The 24,336-nt window shown below is 39.1% G+C and overlaps 1 protein-coding gene across 2 annotated transcripts in view; it reads left to right on the top strand.

Moving 5' to 3' along the window:
• Positions 1–24,336, top strand: part of LIN28B (lin-28 homolog B) — an 85,233-nt gene that overhangs the window by 5,929 nt on the left and 54,968 nt on the right. The window contains exons 1-2 of one of the 2 annotated variants that reach the window (XM_059843383.1): positions 673–751; positions 1,040–1,227. In XM_059843383.1, coding sequence (XP_059699366.1) covers positions 673–751; positions 1,040–1,227 — 267 coding nt within the window. Of the gene's footprint in view, positions 1–672; positions 752–1,039; positions 1,228–24,336 lie in introns of those variants that run through there. The other variant, XM_059843384.1, reaches the window with a different exon arrangement.

Below are 24,336 nucleotides of genomic sequence, written 5' to 3'. Positions count from 1 at the left end.
GACCACTTCGATCCACAGGGAAAGTTTTCATCTCACGAGTTTGGAGCAGAGGGCCCGTGGGGCAACATGGCCGAAGGTTAATTTTCTTTTTCTATTGTTTTACTATGATTTTCGCTCGCTCGCTCTCTCCCCCTCTCCCCCCCTCCCCCCACCCCTTTTTAACCCAACTATGCATTACCCTTTTTTAGCAGCTCGTGCAAGGGGGCTTTCTCCAAACCCATTGTTACCCAGCTCAGAAACTGTTCCGTACCGCCCACACCGATTCACAACTTGAAAAGCTTTCAGGGGGCTATTGTTTGAATTGTTCCTGTTTGATTAAGCACAGTTGCAGTGGTGGGATGAGAAAACGGCCGTACACCTGTCCCAACTTTAATCGAAAGTTTATTCCAAGGAGGGATGGATACACGGTGGAAAATAGTGGTTTCGGCGCTGCATGTGCAATAACCAGTTGTGCAATCTACCCAATTTTGCTTATTCTCTCTCCTCCACCCCTCCTCGGCCGGCCTCCCCCCTCGCCCCCCCCCGGTCCTGCGCCTTGCGAGGAGAGACTAATTGGGCTGAGAATTTCTGTTGAGAAATGGGATCGGTCTTAAACCAGCAATATTCAAGTAAAGTATCGCGTTCCGTGCTGTAATGTGGCTGAAAGATGGAGTTAAATGGAAAAATACACGTATGTACAGAAACGTGGGCTGCCCTGGGCTCAGAGAGAGGGAGAGCCTCCGTGCGCAGTGTTTCCTCTCTGAAACCTCCGGTGATTTAATTTTTTACGTATTATGGGGAGAAGGTTGTTTATTTTAGGATTTAGGAAAAAGACGCACTTTTCAACGTTTGCTTTTTGATTTTGTTTTGTTCGCCCCCTTTTTTTTTCTTTTTTTTTTTTTTTTTAACCACGTTCCGTTTGTAGTAACTCCTTTATACAGCGGCAAAAGGATGTTACCAGAATTTAACTCTTTGCTTTGCATCTTGTCCTTCTCTTCCTTCTTTTTCTGCCCCCTTCCCCCCCACACCCCCACATCCCCCGCCTTTCCCTCTACCTCAGCAGGGGCGAGTAAAGGTGGAGACGAACCCGGGAAGTTGCCGGAGCAGGAAGAAGAAGAGGAATCCCAGGTTTTGCACGGAACCGGCCATTGCAAATGGTTCAATGTGAGAATGGGATTCGGGTTCATCTCCATGAGCAACCGAGAGGGAAGCCCCTTGGAGTCTCCAGTTGATGTCTTTGTACACCAAGTAAGACCCGTTTTTGTCTTCCATCTCAGTTTGCCACATTTGGTTGAGCTCAGTGGGACTCCGGTTTTGTGTGAAGAGAAGAAACCTATTTTTTCTAGGTATTTAAGTACAGTACATCTGTAGTTAAAGAGTCGCCTTAGGTAGTGGTTTTGTTGGCAGTGTACAATATGAGTAAATAAGGTCGTTAGATTGTGCTTAGTCTCTGTGGCTGGTGATTTGTGCAAGGGTGTAATGTTTCTTCGTATCTTCCTCCTTGGTTGGAAAAGTCTCCTGTGGTTTTTATTTATTTTCAAATGTCACACTTTTTAACAAGGTTTATCATTTGTCACCAGACTGATCAGGAGCAGATATGCCTTTCCTGGGAAACAGTTTAAAATTAAGCTGGGAAAAGGATAAATAAATGTCGGGTTTCATTCAGATAACATTTGAGTACAGTTTTAAACTGTTTACTTGTAAACCTCGAATTACTTTTTAAAAGCTCATCTGAGATTAGTTAGTGAAATTAAGACATAATTATAGTGTTATTTTGCAGTAATTCAGACCTGAGAGTGTCCCTGTGGTGATACTCTGAAGCGTGTATGTGGTTTGGTTGGTTGTTTTTTAATTATTCCTTTCTAGGGAATAAAAAAAAAGAGTAATTATTAAGTATTCAGACCAAAAACAATGTCTCTGTAAGGCTGTTGGGGAGACAAGGGGTGTATGTTCCATGGTTTTAATTTTAAGCAGCATGGTCGGTTTCGTGTTTTGAACATGGAAACTGGTATGAATGCCTTCACGTTAAACGAGTTACAGATGCAAAATAGGTACGAAATAATAAGGGAACTTTTTTTGAGACCCGTACTGTGGTTTGTGAAGAAGACCTTCCCTGGTCCTTCTGTAAGTCTCCAGTTGCTACAATGCTATTTTGAATTTCACCCATCTCCTCTGTGATCAGGGAAGAGAAGAGAGCTATCAGGTAGAGAGACCATTTTGGGGTTGGCTAGGGCCATGTTAGGGAGGCAAAAGGCATCTTTTTACGCGGCTGTCCGTTTTCTATGACGTTTGCAATGACAGTGAAGGGGGTGTTCCATGGCTGTAGAGTGACTCCCTTTTAATGTTGCGTTTGGTGGCCCGGCTTTATTCTGCAGTAACTTTATCAGGCTTTTTTATATCATACACCTTTGATTAGGTTAGTAAGAAGGTGGCTGAAACTTCTGAAGAAAGGGCTGCTGTGGCCTGTTGCCTTGAAGTGCAGGGTGGGGTGGATTTCTGGTCTTGGTGCCTTACGCACATGTACCCTTGCACCTAAGGGTCTGCACTTCAGTACACTGCTTGCATTTGAAATTATGTACAAAGCACAGAATCCAGTAGTGAACTCACTAAATTCCTACACTTCCTGCTTTGTACTGGCGTATAAGCTGCCCCCTCTTTGCTGCTGCTTTTTCTCTTTAGAACTGAATGAATGAAACACTTATCAAAGAAGGAGCAGTCTTCCTCCTCTTCCCGTTTTCTTCCCTTCTTTGTATCTTAAGTCACGAAGTTGCTCTTTACAGTTCTATAAATGTACTTTAAAGATAAAACCCCCTCTTTCTTAATGTAATTTTGTGTTAATGTATGTAATTTTTTGCTTCTTGAATAGTAGAAGACAAATATTTAAAACATAGCAGTGCTGTTAATAAAAAACACATTTGGAAACAAAGATATTCTTAGAGCTGTGGAAATAGAGAAGTATTGAACTGCGTGATAACCTGATACATTTAAGTAATACTAGACAAGGTTTTCAGTTTCATAATGGAAAGTAGTCATAGAAAATAATAAAGTAGTAGTAAATTTGAAGGTCTCTATTTAGTTGTGTTCCCTAAAGGAGGGGAAGAGAAGGAAATGTTAGACAAGTTTCTTTATTGCAGTTTAATAATCTGCAACTTATCCATACCCTTGGGTTTCTCAGACAATCACAGTGTAAAATACCATGTTTCATTGCATGTTAACTGTGTGCCTCAATCATTTTGAGTTTACTTAGAGCTACATCTTACTGAGCGAAGTTATTATTAGTATTTTGCAATGAATTGCTCTTGCAGCAAAGAAAGTATGGTTCTCATCATTTTCATTCTGATGAAATCTAAGGTGTATATATATATATATATATATATATATATATATATATATATATATATATATATATATATAAACTTCACGGTGACATGAATCTTCTTTCCATCAGTTTTCTGTGTAATGTAACAAGGAGAACTACTATCCGTTGTGTTTCAGAGTACATTTCATATAATTGATATTGCTACATAGAATGCTTTGTTAGCAGACTAGCTGACCAGTTCTAGCAGTGGCAGCCAGAGCATAAAAATGTCTTTAATTCTGTAATGCTATTTAACGCTCCTGCTTGTACAACAGTCTGTTGCCTGAGCAGTGATTGGACCCTATTCCTATTAGTTTCTTTAATTTGAAAAAAATTGTCCCATGAAGGGTCCTTTTCAAGGCAAAGATGTTAGTTTATTAATCTGTTGAAACAAAACACTACTGTTCAAAACTGCTTTGAAAACACTTCATCATTTAAGTGTGTGCAGCATACATTCATTCACTCTTTCTGCAGTCTTTGTACCTAATAGTATAATTTTATAGAATTAGGCAGTCTGAGCCGGTGAGAGAAGCTTCTAGTTCACTTAGTCTAAGTCCTGTCAAAGCTAGCTTGAAACCCCTGTAGTATTTTTACTTTCTTATCTTACCCTTTTTTGGTGAGGTTATGCCCAGTTTATGAGATCTTGCTATGAGCAAAAACTTACAGTATGTCAAGTCAAAATTCCTGTAATAGTTTTAGCTCATTATACCTAGACTTTTGAGCTTGCAATAAATAATTTTGCTTTCTTCTTGGAGTTCCCCCTTAGCTATGTGTGGATTATAGTCACATTTTTCTAAAGTCAGTGCTTTACTAATTGTATATATTGATATATTTTTAGAGGAGCATGCTTTTCTTTGGACTTCTCTTCCCCTTCACCCAATGAAAGTCCTATTCACGAAACAGCTGCAGTATTGAGTTTTTAACCCTGCCTTTTAAGTCCTTCCTTTGGTGTTAATCATTTCGATTGATCTCTGAACTACCTTCAGACTGTGGTTACCCTTCTGGCAATGCAGTACCTAGAGCTGGATGCATTATTTAAGGTAGAAACACATCAGCCATTATGTGTCTGAATCTGTGTGTCTGCAATGTAATTTGGTACACTTGCATCCAGTCTTTTCCTTTTTAGCTCTATTCTGCTACAGCTTATATCTTTATATAAGTCTTGTGTTGAGTCATTCAGGGTCATATAAAAATTATGAGTCCTAAAAACAATTTGATTTTTTGAACAGAAGCCATGCTCAGTGCAGCAATGTGCCAAGTCAACTCTGTTTCTTCTGAAAAGAAAAAAAATGGAAGAGTAGCAATGATAGTCCTTTGTAACCTTTTTAAATCCAAGGACTGTGCACCTTACTGACTTTGGCTCGATATTATCATATGCTCTCTGTAAGTTACCATGGAATGAACAATACAGCTTGTTTCTCTTTTGTGATGTGAATTCTAGTTCACTAGTTGACCTAGTTATGTGTGAGTGGCTCTTACTAAATTTTAGAAGTTCTGTTTGTCAAAGGATAAAGCAGACTGGAGAGGTGAAGTGAGGGAAACCTTTTGTGGTGCACCTGAATAAAGGTCTTCAGTGCAAAGAGCTCAGAAGAGCTGAAGTTCCCATAGAATCAGAAAAGGATGATGTTTGTTAAATTTTTTTTTTTGCACATTCCGAATTAGACAAATATATACTATTTCTTTTGGATTCTGGCAGTAAGGCAAAAATGCTGTATATTTTCACACACACTTTGTACAGACTAAGTTAGAAACAAGTCTTTTTTCCTTTGCTTAGCGTGGAGCACAGATGTTAAAGATGATCATGAGCTGTAGGGTGCTGAATGTAAACAGATGCAATGAAATGCATGTTTGTGAGGGTTAAGAATTTATGTCTGTTTCTCAATAATGTGTTTTTCAGGATGGAATGGATTGTTCTGTTTAGATGGAGTTGTTGGGACCTGGCTCTGTAGTCCAAAATTCTTTCCACAATAAGGGATTGATACAATATTTCTGAACTGGGACCTTAAACACAATCCTTCTTTGGGATCCTCTTTTATGAGATGGGGAGAGGAAGGAAGGGAGGAGCAGCATGTAGGAGCTGGTGTATTTTGTCTTCTCATTAAAAGGAACATAGTTGGCTTGAAATTTTTCACTTTCATCTGAACTTTCTTACTGTTACAACAAAATTTGATTAAAATAGAAAACACCCTTTTTTCTTGCATTGAGTCCTTCTGTACTGTAGTTTCATTTGTGTATTATAAAGATTGCTCTTACTGTTTCAAGTACCTATAACAGAAGAAGGAGGAAAAATTATTGAGACTATTTTGACTGTAAACAGAAGAATAAATGGAAAATGAGACATGCAAGCAGCATCTGAACAATCTTTTCCCTTAATGTGACCACCTGTCCTTTTCAAGGATGAATCAGATGCCTGTTCCTTGAATTCCTAGTTTTTAGGCACAGCTGAACTACTTTTTCTATGACAGAGTAGGGCATGTCATTATACACTCAATGCTGACTTTCTTACATTGTGAGCACATATGATCCTGTGCTTTTTCAAGGATGCATTCATTCTTTCATCTAGCATACCTTTTTCATATTTGTTTTGTTGGGAGCCTTTAAAAACTGCTTAATTGCTGAGGATAACTGGAAATCCTGGGCTAGCAAGTGGGATCAGTATTTCATTGCTCCTTGTGTTTAATATGACATAGGAATGCCTGTTTGGAGTATAGAAGTCCTCATGCAGAATATGCTGTTACAGTCTTGTCATCTTTGACTTCTGCTGGGGAGGAGGCAAGCCCAGTCCTAATCAAAACAAAAGTGGCTAGCAGGATTTAGGGAGGGAGGCTGAGGAAGGAAGTGTGTCTGCAATGAGCATGTGTGTGGAAGATCCGGCAGGGATCAGCCACGGGTGTCAAAGTCTGCTCAGCAGCCTGAGTGCGTGTAGCATCCAAATAGGATAGAGCTGCCAGAGACCCTGAGCCAAGCTTTGGCACTCACCAGCTGTGCTGCAGCATGCAGAGAAATGATGGGGACCACTGGTTGTGGTGTGGAGTGCTACAGCATTTTGGGATATTTATTATTTTTCTTTTTATTTTGAAAAATTTGCTTTGGCTGCTTATTATTGTATGAGTTAGCATAGTGTGTGGACACATAGATGGCAAAGTACTTCACTGACAGCTTGATGGTTTAAAATGATTGTCTGAAGAAACTTGTTATTTGGTTAGTTTAGTTATGGAGCTGCCTTCTTCTTAACCTTCCATATTTCATCTATTTATATCTAACTCTAACTGTAGTAAATTGTTATTAGTAAACCTATGTAGTGTTTAAGTGAATGGCAACACCATTAAACCTAAGTGGTATTGAATCAGATCAGACTTGGCTGAAGAGTTTTAAACCTTGCATGTTGACAAGTAGAAATCACAAGTGGCCCAAAGGCAAAGGGTGGCAGTGGGACAACTTTGTTTTAAGAGGTATTTCCCTCTTTGGCAAAGCAGTTAATGCACCCTTTCCAGAGCAGGCTATCCTCCTTTTTTCTAAGACTGAGGAAGTTGTGCGAAGGGGTTGGGATACTGGAAGGAAGAGGATATTTTGTCTGGAGCACAAACATAAGATATCAAAGCAGATGTATGAACCAAAGCTAAAAGGAAATGAATTGTCAAATTGGGAAAAATGTTGTTATCGTCTCTTGTTATGGTTTGCAACTACATTACCAAGGTAGTAGGTACATTTAGAACCATCCAGAGTTTTGTTTCACCAAGTATACTCCCATGTAAATATTGCTTGATTCATCTTCCTTAAGTAACCCATTGCAGTAAAGGCCTGCCATATTTCCCCACTAATTATCAACAGAAGCAAAATTAGGCCCACCAGTTTCTACAAAGGTGTGTCAAAGTGACTGTGAAACTATAATTTAAGTATGATCCTAGGAACTAGAAACTATATGGTAAAGACCATTTATAACGCTTTTTAAAACCAACACAAATAAATAAGGACTTACTGTTCAAATTTTTAATTCCCTTTATGTAGGAGTGCTTTTTTGCATTTTTAAAAACCAGCTGAAAGTAACCAGGAATGTTAGAAAGGTATTGTGTGATGCTTGGCTCTTTTTAAGGGGCAGTTCTTCAGGACAGATTTGGACTGGCTTTTGCCTGATGGGTATCACTGGTGAAAGCAGTGAATCCTTAAATTGCTTTTACATTAGCAGAGTATCAGTAAACACCTCTGCATGGAAGGTGGGGAAGTGCATCTAATTGCTTCAGCCTATTGAGCTGAAGAAACTGGTGTCCATGCTTTTCCTCAGGTTAGTCTGGCTAAGTCTGGTTCAGACTTAAAATGGTGGGGGGATTAACTGCTTGAGAGATGGCTAAAGGGAATTCTGTATCTCACTCCAGAGATGGCTTGACTGCTTGTGGAGCAGCTGTGGACCTTGCTGCAAGCATCACAGTCTGCTGTATTATGGAAAACTGGCACTGAATTTGGTTTTTTCTGAACATGCAAAGCTGTATCATGCAGCAGGTTCAGCAGCTGCTCTGCAAGCAGCTGAACAAGGCTTTGCAGTAGCAGTGTGGGGTGAATAGGTGGAGGCTTAAACTCCTCCAGCCGCCCTTCTCATGGGAATCCTATGGAGATGACTTTTCCATTGGGCAGCAGTGCTGCTGCCTCAGTAAGTTTCAAGAGCTTTTGTATCACTCTCGTTGGACTAGGATAAGTGCTTGTGGGGCTGCATTGCGAACTCAGCTGGGGAAGTGTTCGTGTTTGTATCTGAGTTTTGTATCATTTTTCATAGCGGAGAATCCCCATGATCCCCACTAATAAATAGGGGTGGGCAGTGTTGGCGCTGTGGAAGGGTGGCCAAGGGTGCAAGCAGGCAGCAGCCAGGGTGAGGTGGAGGTATTGGAGGAAAGAGCTGGAAGCTGCTGTCACAGAAATGTGATGAATGGAACTGCAGTCTCCTGGTGCAAAATAGCAGGAGTTCTTGTGTTGCCACCTTCAGCTGGGGATGGAGAGACAACGAAAGTGATAATGACTTTTCAAGGAATAGGGCATTTGAGGGTATTGGCATGAGAGTGCAAGCATCTGAGCTCTCTTTGGAAGTGAAATGTTTCAGCAGTCTTTGTGTCACACTTCAGTCTTCCAGTTTCTCTTTTCCTTGTTTAGTGATTACAGTTCAGTGGTGGCACTGAAATATGTTGATTGCAGTTTTTAAAAAGCACTATTTATAAGGCAGGCAAAAAAACCCAGGGAAACTTTGATATATGTAAATAATATGTGGGCTTTTTCTTCTACAGAACAGAACTAATATATTTACAGGGCATATTCATAATAATTTGGATAGATTTTTTTTAGCAGATAGGTGAGGTCTTAGTGAAATTAATTGATAATCTGGAAAGTACAGCTCCTTAATTATTCCATATGTATGGATTTTCAACTTTGAAAATTAAATACATCAAAGCATTTGAGATTATTTGTCTGAGAGTTTGTAGAATATTCTTATTTTATTATCAGTGCAGGAGCCAAGAAAATCGCACAGTTTCTATTCCTAAATTCTGATCTGGTTCTAGAGTTACATTTTTCTGAAGAAGTCTGAAAAGCTTGGATTAATTTTTTAGCATCATAAATTAATATTTTCACTGGTTAAAATTGTTTAACGTTTAAAATCTGAGTAAAGGCCTATGTAATCAATATTTGGAGTGTATGAATTTATCTACAAAATCAAAGTAATATTTCATGACTATAACAGATCTTGTGCACTCTCAGAAAATGCTAATGTTGTTATTACATTCATAAGTGTGTAATTCTCATCAATTTAGCTGATAGTGGCTTTCCCATCAAAGATAATCTGTTCCCAGAGAGGCCTTCTTTTAATTAGCCATGCTAATTTATAGGTATGCAGTGCTGAGAGAATTTATTTTTCTTGATTGTTTTTATTATAGTACCACGTGTGGCTACTTTAATATTTGTGTTATAACTCTCTGTTTATGGTCTATAAATACATGGACCGAAATAAACCCTGGTCTGAAACTGAGAGTAAAAGTGGTAGCCATTGTGTTCCTTAACAAGACCAGAATAAGCATAATTTCGATTTTTTTTTTTCCAAAGTACAGGTGTCTTTAAAATCCCTTAATTGTGCACATTTGCTATAATTTAAAAAATATTTTATTTCATTTTGCAACTGTGTTTTGCAAGGTGGTGATCAAAATCTTGGTTAGTGTTATGAGCCATTTGTAATAATACAATCTTAGGGGAGATAAGGGGGTTTAAAAAGCCTCTGCTGGCCATGTGTAATAATTTGTGGATATTCTTAGACTCATTGTACTGGAAATACTAGAAATATGTGAAAGTAGTAGAATCAAACATACCTAATAGACCCAAGCAGACTTCTCTAGATGTGGGATTAGACCCTGAACTGCATCCTGTATTTAAATTATATATTGTCTCAGGGCACTTTAATTACCTGGTCTAAGACATGCAGATTATACATCCTGAGAATCAGCCATTTTTGACATTAAAGTGGAATAAGATCCAAGAATTATTCCCAAATTTGTTTGCTGCCCTCTTCCCCAGATATTAAACACAACAGTACATCAAGTGAATGGAAATTTGAGAGTTGTTTCAACAGCGAACAAAACCTCGTCCTTAATGCAGTGAAATTGTGACATCCCTCCCCTTGCTGATTACAGACCTGGTGGGCCAAATTCTGCTCAGTGTTCAATCGTGAAGTGTGAAACTTAGAAGTGGATGTTAAGACTCTTCCATGAATGTTTTTACTGAAACTCTGTGGTTCACAGGGTTTTGTGTTCATAAGGCTGTGAGTGTGCATTTTGTGCTCAAAAACAATCTGAGCTGTTCCTGTACTGTGCCTAAATCGTAGGGTTGTAAACAGGATTTGGGTTACTGTTTCTTAATTAAAAGTTGACTAAAAGTGATACAACTTGTTGGGTTCATGCATACATACTATGTTGTGTGTGTAATTTGTATATACTTTTCACAGTATGCTACTTATTTCCTACTGTGAATGTGTAATATTTAATGTCCTACAAATTCACCTGGCCACACATCTACCAGTCTGCTCTGATGCTAAGGTATATCAGGCTGATAATGTGGGGTTTTTTACATCTTCCTGTTGAAAAATTGCTCAGTCCCAAATAAGTTCCTCATAGTAGGAAAAAATGGGAGAAGTATGTGAAATACTACTCCCAGTGTGGGAAGGAATCCACAGTGTGGGCACAGGCAGGTTCTGTTGGGGGTGAATGCAGTTCACCCTTGCAGTGAATGTGCCCCATGCACATTGAACAGTTTCTGAGCCCCATGCAGATTTCTGGCAGGGCTGATGGGATGCAGTAGGTATTGGGAAATTTTTTTGAAAACCTTGTAACTTGCAATATATCAGCCAGTAGGACTCCCATCCTTCCCCTCATCAACACAGTATTGCATATCTGTGTTGACAAGGGGGAGGATGGGAGTCCTACTGGCTGATCCTTTAGGATCTGTCTTCTTCCCAGGCCCTGGTGTCAGGAATGCAGAGATACTGCTCAGAGACAAGGGAGAGCATTGGCTGGTGGGGAGGAGCTCACACAGGAGCAGGTAGACAGTTCACGGATTTGGAGGCACTGTATAATCCTTAAATATTTTTAAATAAAGTTAGTTTAAAAGTTTCCATTTCACCACAGTCCTCAACGGGTCTCCACTGCAGTGGAGATTGTCCTTCGGCTGTGCCAAATCTGCTTTGTTTGCCTGCTTTGTGGTTTGGTTTTGGAGGTTTGTGTGCCTCTGTGTGTGTTAATTAAAGAAAGCACGTTACATTTGTAATAGCTGTTTTACATGAGTCAAAATCACATTTGTTCAGTGTTTTCATGTAGCATGTCTTGCAGAAACTTTTTATTGGGTGGGAAATGTGGGATGGAAGTGAACCCTATAAGGAATGTGTGGTTTCTTGTGTAGGGGTCTGGGTGGGTCTAGCACGCAGGCTGATCTAAGGGCATCCTGTTTGTTGTGTGTGATTCTGGTTTAGAAACTACTGCAACCTGGGAAAAAAAGATGAAATCATTTCTACTGGATAATTTCTATTGAAATAATTTAGTCTGGATGTGAAGTGGATGCATTAATAAGCCAAGAAACTCTTCATTTCTGATACTGTAGAGACCTTTACATGTCACCACTGACTTTACAGCACTAGTAACAAAGAGAGGACTGTGGGATTGAACTGCAGAGGATAAGTGAGCGAAAGATTTTAAAAGTGCATTGTTAACATGACAACAATATCCAAGATTTTTAGGCAGAAATATAGTAGGTAAAAGATAATTTTATGTGAAGATAAAATTTTTGCTTAGACTTGCAGGAATAGGATTTTGTTAGTGTTAGTTCCTGCTTTTGGAAACACTAAATGGAACAGTAATTACCACATCTTTCACTAAGGAGTGCTTAATTATCCTGGACTATAGTCTATTATCTACACTAAGAAAGTAGGTTATCAGATTCTCCTCTTAGCAATGCCTTCTCTTCCTCAAGAATTCAAAAAAGAAGTTTACAGTATTCCCAAATACAATCCATTTGATTTGAAAATGTTTAAAATTATATAGATTCAAGACACTGATTGGGAAGGTTCCTTTAAATTTGATCTGTGCCTACATTGTCTTCAGTAGAAATTATTAAAGACTTTATAAAAAATAAAAATGCGTATTCCATTTTATATGTATTTACATTTAGTAACTACATTTTTCAAGAACGTGGATGCATTTTAAATTAATCTGCAGTCTGCTTTGAGCAACATCTCTTTATGTTTGATAACATAATTGGTAGATCCAGATTCCCTGAAGAATTTTTACATTAATCTTCATTCATTTATTTTAATTGAGCCATTACATATTTTTCTTCAAATGGCAGATTAATTTATTCTTGTAGTATAGTTTCTTTTTTACTGAGAATAATGATAAGTAGTTTATTGGGAAATGATAGCCTGTTCCATGCTTGTGTGGGTTTATTGTTAATCTTCACACAGTTCTTCTTCCTTGGATGATCATTGTTTAACTGGTGACAGCTGTAAATGGACTAAGATTAGACTGCTGAAGCGGCTACAGTTGGAGCATTTGGTGAAAGATGAATTATTTTTAGTGTTCATTATTAGATAGTATAATCAATGTTTAAGATTTTCTGTGATCCACATATTAATATCTTTTTCATGGGAACCAGTATATTTTAAAAAATTATATATAAAGCACTAAAATGTTTTTATAGTTATAATTTTATTTCCTTTTATTTCAATGTCCATTACAAGGGATCTAAGCCAGCACAGACCACAAGAGGTGTCATGAAATGCACCTATAGTGTATTATATTCTCTTGAGTGAGCTGATGGCATAACATGGTTGATTTTGTTGCAGCATTTCTGGTTTCAGGATTATAAATATAATCTATTTGTTAAATTCTTAAAAACTGCTAAACCTTAGCTTAGTTTCTGTTTTCTCCCTCCATCTGATGTGCATTTTGAAAGTACAGGATGTTTTATCTACATTTCAAGGACCAAATGTTACCAAGAGATGAAGTGTTGAGCCATGTGAAGTCAGTGAAAGAGTTGTCAAAGAGTTTTAGTGCATATGCAGAGCTTGTCTCAAGGATTTTTTATCTGATATTTTCATTTGGGAGCTTAGATACTGAAACCAGAAAAGTTTGATTAAATAAATGAAAGGGGGTTTTGTGTGTATAAACTATCATTCAGTGGACTTGTTTTTTACTATCTTTGTGGCAGCTTTGTAATCTTTAAAATGCTCCCAAAACTAATTATATAACAGCATTATTTGTATGAACTTGTCATACACAAATGTTCGTCTGAGTTTCTTGCAGCACATTCTGCAGGATCTTCATTAATTTAAGTGTAGCTGTGCCACTTTGTGGACAAGTTTGAAATTCCTGGCATTTCAGGTCTGAAAGAGGACTTGGCAGATAAAAATGTGTACTGTTCTACAATTTTCTCCACTTAAGTGAACATGTAGAAAATTTAGTACAGGGGTTTTTTTGTTACTGTTTAATTCCAGTGATTTAACTAAGTTAATCTGAATTTGTATGTTTTATGAGCATATAGTTCTGGGCACGCTAACAACTCACTGCCAAATTTTTAAATACGATGGACAAAAGAGCAAATTGCTTCCTTTTATTAAATCTGTATGGAAGTAAATCATCAAACAATAAGGGACATGCTAAATACAGAAGAAAGACATTAATCCTTTCTTCCTTTAATAATTGGTTTGTTGAAAAATACTGATTACATTATTGTAACATAATTTTTACACATTTACTAAACAAAATACTGTTGTGTCAAAAGCAGCTGTTAAGATTTTGAAATGTGCAGTTTCCATTAATTTGATAAATTTTATCAAAAGCTTTCTGGTAGCAATGTTGCTATTAAAATGTTACTATTAAAAAGCTACATTCAAGCATTAAAAAATCAAATCAGAAGAATTAATTTAGAAATTATGCAAAAAACCCACAATGAAATATTCATTATGAATAGATGCTAATATAGGAAATACAAGATCCTTGAGATATCTGCATACAAGCGGTTGTTTTCATCTTGTACAGCATTCCTGCGTGTTTCAGGAAACGGGTTTAACAATGTAGGTCAGTTTGGATTCTGCTGGGTGGAGGAATGGCAGAGGGTGATGCCGACTTTAACTGCGGTTTTTATACTTGCCAGGTCCCTTCTGGATCACTGCAGATCTGGAAGGGGCCAAAGGAAAAGATTCTGGGCCTTAATTTTTCTGCTCGCTGGCAAGATTTGCCAGTCAGCTGTTGACTTCTCTGCCGCGCCGCAGTTGGCGCGGGGGGCGGGAAGCTCCGCTCTGGCCAGGGACCAAGCTGCTCCTTCCCGGCGTGGATGTTGCGTTAATCGCGCGGTCACTGCGAACGCCGCCGGCACGGCAGGTTGAGTCTGCTGCAGGGGCTGCCCGTGGCTGCTCCGGGGATGGAGGCAGCGCAGGATGGAGCTGGGTTTGGGCGGGCAGGGGGTGCCGGGGGCGCGGGTGCCGCGGCGGCGCCGAGGAGGGGCCGGGGCCTCCCTTGCGGCGCCCTCCGCTCCCCGCCCTGCCCGGCTGCAGCGGGAGCCGCAGGAATTTGCCCCCTCCCGGCTCAGGTTGCAAGCCCCGAGCGAAGCGGGGAAGCGAGGGTCAGGGCTATTCATCGCCTATCGCTTCCTCGGGCCATTTATAACCTGGTCCTCCCCGGGCAGCCGACTGTGGTCCAAGGAAGTGATTGATAGGAGAGATTCAAAGAATTTATTACTCTCTAAATAGGGTTTAAATGTTCGGTTCGTTTGTTTTATTAAAAAAAGGAAAGGGAAAAAAAAAGCCAATTTGGCACACGGTGCAGAACTGGAAATGCTGATTAATATATTTGAGGATCAAAATAATGATAGATCAAAACTGTCTGAAGGGCAGCACTGCTGGAACTCATGGGTTTAGTGCAGCGTGTGCCCCATCTCCCCGCAGCCATGCCCTCCACTGGGCTGCGGGTGTGGGCCAAGCAGGGACAGTCACAGCTCGCCGTGCTGAAGGACCAGAATCACAGAATCACCAGATAGTGTGAGTTGGAAGGGATCCACAAGGATTGAGTCAACTTTAAGCCTTGCACAGGACATCCCCAAGAGTCATGCCATGTGGCCGAGAGCCTTGTTCAAACACTTCTTGAACTCTCTCAGGCTTGGTGCCTTGACCACTTCCATGGGAGCCTGTTGCAGTGCCCCACCACCCTCTGGGGGAAGAAACTTTTCCTGATAGCCAACCTAAACCTCCCCTGGCACAGCTTCAGGCCATTCCATCAGGTCGTGTCCCTGACTGCCAGAGAGAAGAGGTCAGTGCCCCTGATCTCTGCGTTAGGGATGGGTATTCCATCAGCCATGGCCAAGTCTGCCACCAGCCGCAGGGCACACTGATACACAGGCAGTGAGAATAAAAGCTCTGTGCAGCAAACACTTCTCCCTGGAGCTTTGCCACCGTTTGTGGCAGCACTGTCCATACTGGGGTGTGGAAGGAGCTGAGCTGGGGTTCACTGAGCCCTGCACCCTGCACTTCTCTGCCTGGCCCACAGGAGCTGCCGCACACCGAAATGGCAGCAGGGTGACATCGAGAACAACTCTGAAAAGAAATGTAACCTCCCTTTCAGGAGCCATTTGTTTGCTTCACTGATGCTTGGAGGAAGAGTTAAACTTGGGTAGTCACAGAATCACAGAGTAATCACAGAGTCAGAAGGAACCCACAGGTGCCCAGCTCTTCAGTGAATGGCCCATATGGGGATCAAACCCACAACCTTTGGTCTTATCGCCCTGCTCTGACCAACTCAGCAAAGATGTTAAAAAATTAGGCACACCACAATTTTCCATGGCCTCTTGGGCTTGCCCTCCTAATGATCCAGCAAATCATACTACTGAATACCACACCACCTTGAAGCTGTCATATTTACAGAAACATTTGAAAAGGAATAAAATTTTAATAACAAATTATTCTCCTTGAATTGTTAGAACTTTTCGGTGATGTTTTACCTCATATCTTACGTTTCTTTTTAACTTCTGAGTTCTGTAATGTGACAAGACAGAACTTTTGAAAAATATTGAGCAGGATTATCTGCTTTTGTTTATTTGGAAGCACAGCAAAGTCCTTCATGCTAAAAAGTCTTTCAACATGATTAACGATTGCTGGATTCCAATCTTGCAAACACTTGTTCTTTAAAGTAAGACCTATTCATGTAAATAAAGGTTTCAAGATTAGGACCTTAAATATACAGCTTTTATAACTAAATGGTCTTCTGCTTTTGTCTGTCCTTCCAAATAAGGGATGTTTTTTCCTTGTGTTATGACTATAGCTTTTCTACTTAAAAATACTTTTTTTGAAAAAAGAATTGGTAGTCTATAGAATTTTTCCTTTATAAAAAACTCAAAAAGTAGCGCATATACATACTTTATATACTATAGATGAAATATTTATATTTCTTCACAACAACAGTTTTGCTCTAATGGAAATAGTCAAGCAGTCTTTCCCAATGCAGGTCACATTATGCTGGTTTTTCGGTCTCTGTGGGTGAGTTGTGCAAAGCTTTTACAAGTTTTCTAGCTGTAGTTTATAACAGCATAATTAAATGCAGTATTTTTTACATTCCTAAATATAAAATGTACTTCCAGGCTGTCAGCAGTGTTTAATGATTCACCCCTCTGGGACAGTCTCTCCTATGGGATGAGTTTGGTGTAAAGCCATTGACTGTGATACATTTGTGTCAATTGCTCCTTCCTCCTCCATCAGAATCCCACTTACTGGAATCTCATGGGTTTTTCTGATAACGTTTTTTACTTGCAAATGATTTTTTTAGAAGCATATGTTATGAAAGGAGTTTTTACAGGCAAGCCTAAGGTTGCTTTGGTTGTTTCAAAATAGTGCAGGGATTAAAGGCTGCTTTACTTTTATTGCTGCCTTCAAATAGGTGGCACGTGCTTTTTGAAAGTGTTTTCCAAGCAGAAGTATTTAATGTTTCCAGTACAAAGTATGTGGGTTTTCTGTAGTTTTAATTAATCCATGTGTGTCTTACATTTACATATTTTTTAGGGTTGTTTTTTACAAAATGTACTGCTTTTTTAATATACACATTGGATAATGGGAATATTTTAATGATGTTTTGTATGAAGTTAGCTACTTATTTTAACTTTTCTACGTAAAATTCTTTGTCTGTTTTTAATGTTAATGTTACATATTGCTTTTACAATGCCAAATGGGAGAAATGCTTTTCACAAATCTCAAATCTTGGAGAGCCCAGTAATTGTCATTCCATACACCAGTTCATGATTGCATTTGGTTGATGGACATTAACCTTTTCATTGCTGTTGCTGTGAGTGCTTGAATTATTCTGCATGGTTATTTTTAAATTAAGCAAGCATCTCTATTAATCTTGAAGAAAAAACTGTTTGCTGAAGATAGGATCCACGCTAGGCTTTTGCAATTGTTTGATTTGGTTAAGTTTCTTTTTTTGTTGTTGTTTCTGTGCTCCCTTGTTTGGTTTGGGTTTTGGTTTTTTGTTTTTTCTTCTCCTGGATGGAATCCTTGCTTGCTACGACCCTGCAGTTTCATTACTGCCTTAAGCCACGTAACTGTAGACTTCTGCTAGAAGAGGCAATCCTTCCCACTCCTTCCTCCACCCCGGCCTCATGTTCCCACCCAGACTCCCATGTCAATTCCACTGCTTTGTAGCTGCAGGAGTTTACAGTACTTTTCTCCTTAAGCTGCAAACTAGTAATTTATTTTCCGTGTTCAGGTTTCATTTGTATCATGAAACTCATCGGACTTTGGCTTTGCTGCATGAAAAATTCAGCTAACTTGAGGAAAGCAGTAGAGGCGTGCAGCCTGAGGAAATGCAGAATACACCATTCCATTTGGTATCAGTGCACTGCTGGAGTGTGATTTTTGAGGAACTGAGCCAAAATAAAATGGGAGGTCTTGTTCCCCAAACTTCTTGTTGCTCTCATTGATTCAGCATGCTACCTAGGAGAGAAATGGCAGAGTGAGGCTTTGCACAAGTGTATCTCACAGAGCTGCCACCTCTGTTGGTGTGTGCTCGCTGTGACTGCGCATGGTATCAGTGCCAGGCTTGGTCTGGCATTCATTTCCTCAGAAAGAGATGTTAAGAGTCCAGTCCTGCAAAGAGTGGATGTGTCTTGTTTCTGTAACTTTTAAAAAAATAGAGTTTCCCGTTGGCAGCATTTAATTTGTGACTGTCCCTCTGGTGTGTAACTAGCAGGTATAACAGAGCTGTTTGCTTTACTGGGCACAGCTTTTCCTTAATAGTACAGGAGGATCATGTTAAGTTCCCTGGAAGTGTCTCCATGATTTGAACTTTCTTTGTAGACTCAATGTAATGTTTATTAACTGATCTCAGTGGCTGCTTCAACTAAGGCTCAGCCACAAACAGCTTCTCCCCTGTTGTGCAAATTACTTCAAAGCAAGCTGTAGCAGTAATTTAAATTTTTCTTGTAAGGAAAATATTTGAGAAATATTTTCACTGAAATAAACCTCTGAATTATCCTGAATGACATAAAAAATGTTCTTAAAGAAATACTTCTCATGTTCCTGCACATGTTTTGTCATTCATGGTGTAAGTCCAGTGCTGCAAAGCACTGTGCCATACTTACAAAGCCCCTTGGATTTCATTGGATTTGGCTGCTGATGAGTGAAGTGAGCTCTGTGCAGGATTCCCTTGCGTGACAAGTGGCAGGAGGGGTGGTCAGTTTGTGGGAGAGCAAGTGGGACTGAGTTTTGTCTGTACAGGACAATGGAATTATGCTGGGTGCCGCATACATGTCTTGTGGGCAAACTTAGTAGATACATTAAATCATTGAGTTCTGCTTCTTGCCGATTTAACAGGAAGTCAGAAGGATGCTGTATTTAATAAAAAGCAAGAATGGTTGTCTTGAGATTGTTTATTGACACAAGCTCTGCTGTGACTGGCTAAGGTGTGCTGTACTACAGACAGAGAGTAGTTCTGCTTGCTGTATGTTCGTGTTCACCCCTTTCCCCAAGGAGATTGGTGGGGAGGAATACAGATGTAAATAAATTGAGGGAGCCTTTATTTATATACATATATTCTCTGTCGTATGTGCGTGTTTTATATAACAGAAATGACATATACATATGTAATTTCTATCAAAGTGAGTGTCCTCAGGCAGCTGGGATGGGCAGTGTTGGAGCTGTTTTTAATTGAGCAAAATGTATGTCCTGACATTTTAGGAGATATTTCTCTTCTACAGAGAGAGATTGCCACTGATGAATGGAGCCTGTCCAGTAGCAAATCTCTGTGTAATCGCATTTGATCAGGATCCTCACAATGAGGTTGTCTTTCATCTATAAAATTTCAGATGGTTTGAATTTGTAGCTACTTTTCTTATGAATGCACTTAGGTATTTATTTTAGAAAGAAGAACTGATAACTAAAAAAATTCTGTTGAAGTGCAACATGTAACTGAGAAGATCCCTAGACCTTTCAGTAACTTTGATTTATTGAGTGGATTACGATTAAAGTAATTTTCTTTTGCAGACAATTATCTGTGTGCCTTGTGCACTGATATTGCATGTTCAGTCTAGGCTGATCACAAGTTGCTTTAATATAAGGCTGACCAAAGTAGGTATGGATGTTTCTGGTACACAGATAAGAATCAGGAGAATATCAATATTAGGCGTGTTGTAGCAAATTAAATTATTTGGCAAATGATTTTAGCAAAGAGTGAGCTAAGTGAACAAAATGCCATTTATCTTTATTTTTAGGTTGTTCTTCGAATCATTATTGATTTTCAAATTTCAGATAGTTATTATAAGTTACAACACTGACATGAGAAGTAAGCAATTTTTTCCCCCAGGGCTTGGGGGACATTTGCAAACAAATGGAAAATTTAACGTAAGGAAGAATAAGCTGTGTGTGAGAAAACATTTTTTAAAGGAATATCAGTTGTGAAAGTAATATTTGAAAAACTACTATGAAATGTAAATTTATTTTCCATTTAAAGGTATTTGCATAGCACAGAGTTTTTTTATTTAACAAAATGAAACAATATTTACCCTTTCTGAGCAAACATATATAAATCACTAATTGCAAGAGGAAGCTGTATAAACTCATTTTCTGTCCCATCAGCTTAGCATTTGTGAGCCAGCATTTTAAAATAAACTCTTGATTTCTCTACAAGTAGGAGAAAACCCACAATAAATAAATAATTCCCAAATTGTCGCTGGAAATTTGTGGAGCTTGGCCAAGGAAGAGCTTTTCTTTAATATCTTTTTTTTAAAGTTCTCAGCTAGTGATAAGGACATGCTATTTCATAGGGCTGAGAAAAATGCTGTTGTAGACTGTAGGCATTTCTGCTGCTTTCCCTCATCTCCTGCGGGTGCCCCTCCTCCATTTTGTTTTCCTTTTTCACAAGTTTTCTGGTTGTGCTCTCTCTTGACCTCACTGTGTGAGCTTGTAGCCACACAGGACACTGGCAAGATCAGAAAGCACTACTGTTGGATTAGAGCAAGAGCACATAAGTCAGGAAAGAGTCTGCAAAGGCAGCAAAAGGAAAGCAGAGGTCTGCAGATTTTTTTCTATAAAATAATGCAGTAGTCTTAAAACAGGGCTTGAGTTTTGTACAGATTGTTTGACATGTAATTTTGCAAGATAGCACAGCTATTTGTGAAAAAGCCCTAAATAGATTTCGTTGAGATCTGTTTTCTCTTGTGATTTGTTTTTACAACTCAGAAAAAAATAAGACTAGAGAAATAAGAATAAAAAGTTTGGTGCAGTCTAAAAAGACAAGCACCAAACAGAAGGACAATTTTCTTTATATTTTTTTTCATTGCAAACAAGTTTCCCCAAAATAAACCTTTGAAAACCATGTGACACAATTAATTTAAATATTAATTTGTCCTTGCAAATTAATGCCTTTTATTTATTCCTAAGACATGATATCTCTGATGTGTATAAATATGCTTTTTTATTCAGAAGTTGACCTTAACTTAGTGTTTTGTAATAATGATATTTTAGAACCTTGTATTAATATGTTTAACCTATTTCTTGGCATTAGTATTCCAGGTTCCGTGTTTTGTAAAATAGTGTGTCCAAGTACAGAATGTAAGCAGAAGGTGCTTGTACTTTTGTGATAAAGTGTGCTTATTCCTGCCTAGTGAGTACATGATTAAACTCTTCAAGAGTGTTTTAGAATGCGCTTCTTGAGACAAGCATAATAAACTTTCATTCCTCTTGTCCTTCTGTCTCCAAAGTCATACCCACCTTTAGTTTGATTTTCATCTTCCCTTTGACAGGATTTGAACACTACCATTTGTTCACCTTGTCATACACCTGGACACCAGGGAACATGTTCTGCAGTCGGTCTTTCATTTCCATCTTTATCAGTCATTGTTCTCTATGTGCAGGGAGGAGAGGCAGTCACAAGTTTTGTGAATATCTGATAACAGAATCTCCTTAATACTGTGTCCAGTGCCTCTGGGCAAGTCTTTCAAGAGAAAGGACATGCTGCATCACTTTATTTCGCTGTACCTGTGGGTCTGATTTTTACACGTCTGACTACGGATTCAGTTTCTTGGCAACTGATTGTTAGTTATATTAAAAAGATTTCTCTCAGGATCCAGAGATGAGCGAGGAGCACTGCTGGGCTGTGCTCACAGATACCAGGGCACAGGTTCTTGCCTAAATTAAGGCAGGGGCCAGCTATATGTAATTTCTGCAAGCACCTGCCCGACCAGTAACAGAAACTCTCCCAGTTAACAAACCAGTATTGCTCACTCCGTGGGCTTTAAGACTGCATCTAGTGATAAATAACCCCGGGTCAGGGACAGGCTGAGGCAGTGCAGTGTCATCCTCCATCATGTGAGAGGCTGCACGTTATTCCCTGTGTCTGTTTTTTGCCCTCCCCACAGCAACTTTTGCTGCAATCGGCAGACGGAGGAGGGCACTGCTCCCGTCAGCAGTCAGAGCACAGCCACCAGGACTCTTGGGAATGGGGCAGAAATGGAGAAGGAAAGAATGTTGCCAGATGAATGTTAAATTATGTTGTGCCCCCTTGCTTCAGAACCAGGGAAAGATGTCCAAGCTGTTAATTAGAGGCATGTGTGTAGTCTGAGACTGGAGAGACTTGAGATGGGTGCACATGTGTCTGCCAGCAGATGCTGGCAGGGGCCAGTGAATCACCATGTTTGTGGTAATGGCAGCATCTCTGTAACTCACACAGGTTCGTTGATTTGTTAAAAATTTATTTATCACTGTTGATGTTCTCATCACCTTTAAGTTTAATAATAACAGATTGCAAGGATGGGTATTTCTGTTCCCTTTCCAAAAGGAGTAGAACACAGTAAATTTTAGAAGATGGTAGGTGCTACAGTGGGTAAATCCACACCAGGGTTAGCCTGTACCTGGTTGAGGGCAGCTATGCAATAGGTCTCCCCCTGCACAGGTGGGATAGAGGCATTTGGCAGCAGTATGGTGGCTTGAACTGCAGGTGAAAGTGTCCTGAGCTGTGTCCTGTTTGATGTGATTGAGCAAAGTACTTGTGCCATGTGGGAGGTAACAGCAATTCACTCAGCACACGTGCAAATGCCATGTGTGGATGCACTGACTCATGTTAATGTAATTACCTCACTGTAATTGAGTTAAGTACAATTGATTTAACAGTAGTGAAGATGAGCCCACAGTTACAGTCTAAAATGTGAGTGCATGTTTGATTGTCAGGTTTACTGTTTCTTGCTGGAGGTTGAAATTTTTCTTCATTACACAGTGAATGAAGAATGTGCTTAACTTTAGCCCCATCCACAGTCTGAGTAGAACTTAGGATGGTAGTTTGTCTTTTCTTGCATGTATTTTCCAAATACTTTGTGAGCTATTGATAAAACACCTTTTGCAGAGCAGGAGGAATGAGCACAGTGTGCTCAGCACCATTTTATTTGTCAGCTGCTGTGTAGGCTGGGTTCTGATACTGAATGTCTTTTCTTGTCACTCAATTGCTTTTTGGGGGATCTCACAGCAATAATTTTTAAAGTCCTGTGGTCCACTGCTCCACAAACTCGATCTTTTCTCAGAAATGTTCTTCATTCCTGCTTTGTATTAGTTCCTAGCTGCTAAGAAGCTCAACTATTTACTCAGACTTAATCCAACAGTACTTGCCATCTCTAGTTCAGTATGTTAGCACTTACTAATTCATGATTTTAGAGGCAATAGAAGTGTGAAGATGATAAGAGAATGGGGGTTGAAAAGAATTAGTGTCTTGATTGGCTCATCAGTTACTAAGCTTACCAGATCTTAATTGTATAGATTCGATATATTATGTTAATACAAACAAATTTACTTCTTAGTGAAGTGCAAAGTAAACTTTAAATATCTTTTTAGAGGTCCTGAACTGGTCTTTGTCATTATAGAGAGAAAGGCTTTGTGACATATACAAAATTTTCCATGAAGAGTTCATCTATGTCCCTCTGAGCTCTGACCACAGTGTGTGAATACCTAGGTGAAACATCCCACAAAGAAAAATATTTTGAAATTGCTTTTAATTACTAGACTTGATTTATCTTTTAAAGTTAAATTTAACTGATATTCTTAGAGTCTGTTTGTCATAGTTTAGCACATTTAGATTCACTGCATCAGAAGGGAGCAGTCTTACTTTCTTTGCTCTTTCTGTGCTGGCCCAAGCAGTTCAGCAAGTTAAACTTGTTTTAAAAACAAAACACACACAACCCCACCCTTCTTATTAAAAAAAAAAAAAAAAAATTATGTTTGTGTGGACATTGCTACCTGAATTGGTGATAATTCAGATGATTGCCAAACCTGGTACAGTGGGTGAAGGAAAGAATCTACATTTCCAGCAGGAAAGAGCAGAAGGGAGCTTCTCATTTTCCTGACAAGGCCATTGTTTAAATTAAAAATAACGGTGATGAATTTATATCGTTTTAGTTGTGTTGGCTTTTCAGAAATAGTTTCTGAAAACAGGATATTCAGAAAATAGGATATTCTGTATGTATCTACACACAGATATCCATATCCTTCTCTTTGTCTACACATACTGATGGAATTTTGCAAGATATTGTAGATTCAGGCTGCTGTTTAAAGAGCCAACTGCTTTTATTTTATGATCAGTTCATTTGCAATGGGTTGGTTGGTTTGTTTTTAAGAACCAAAATGTCATATTTGGCCAAAAACCTTGCCTGGATAGCTTCTTATATTAACTGTAATGGAGCAGAAAAATATCAGGGACAAGCCCACAATATCCTATACAGTTGTGATTACAGGTTGTTACAGCATGAAATACAGTTAGCATATCTTATAAGCACATTATTAACCACATTACTATTTCTTTATTAGAAATTCCAGTTAAGCTCTGAAGTTGAAGCATGTTAAAGAAGCTAAAAATAGTTTTGATGTTTAGATGATTGAGTCAGAAGATGTTCAAGACTTGAGAGTAGGCTGTATCAGAAATGACGCAGTGCTACTATTTGATGTAGAAAAACACAAAACA

Source organism: Haemorhous mexicanus, chromosome 3 (assembly GCF_027477595.1).
Source record: "Haemorhous mexicanus isolate bHaeMex1 chromosome 3, bHaeMex1.pri, whole genome shotgun sequence".
Lineage (NCBI taxonomy): Eukaryota > Metazoa > Chordata > Aves > Passeriformes > Fringillidae > Haemorhous > Haemorhous mexicanus.
Note: the sequence above shows the minus strand (reverse complement) of the source record. Positions and strands in the feature narration are given on the sequence as shown.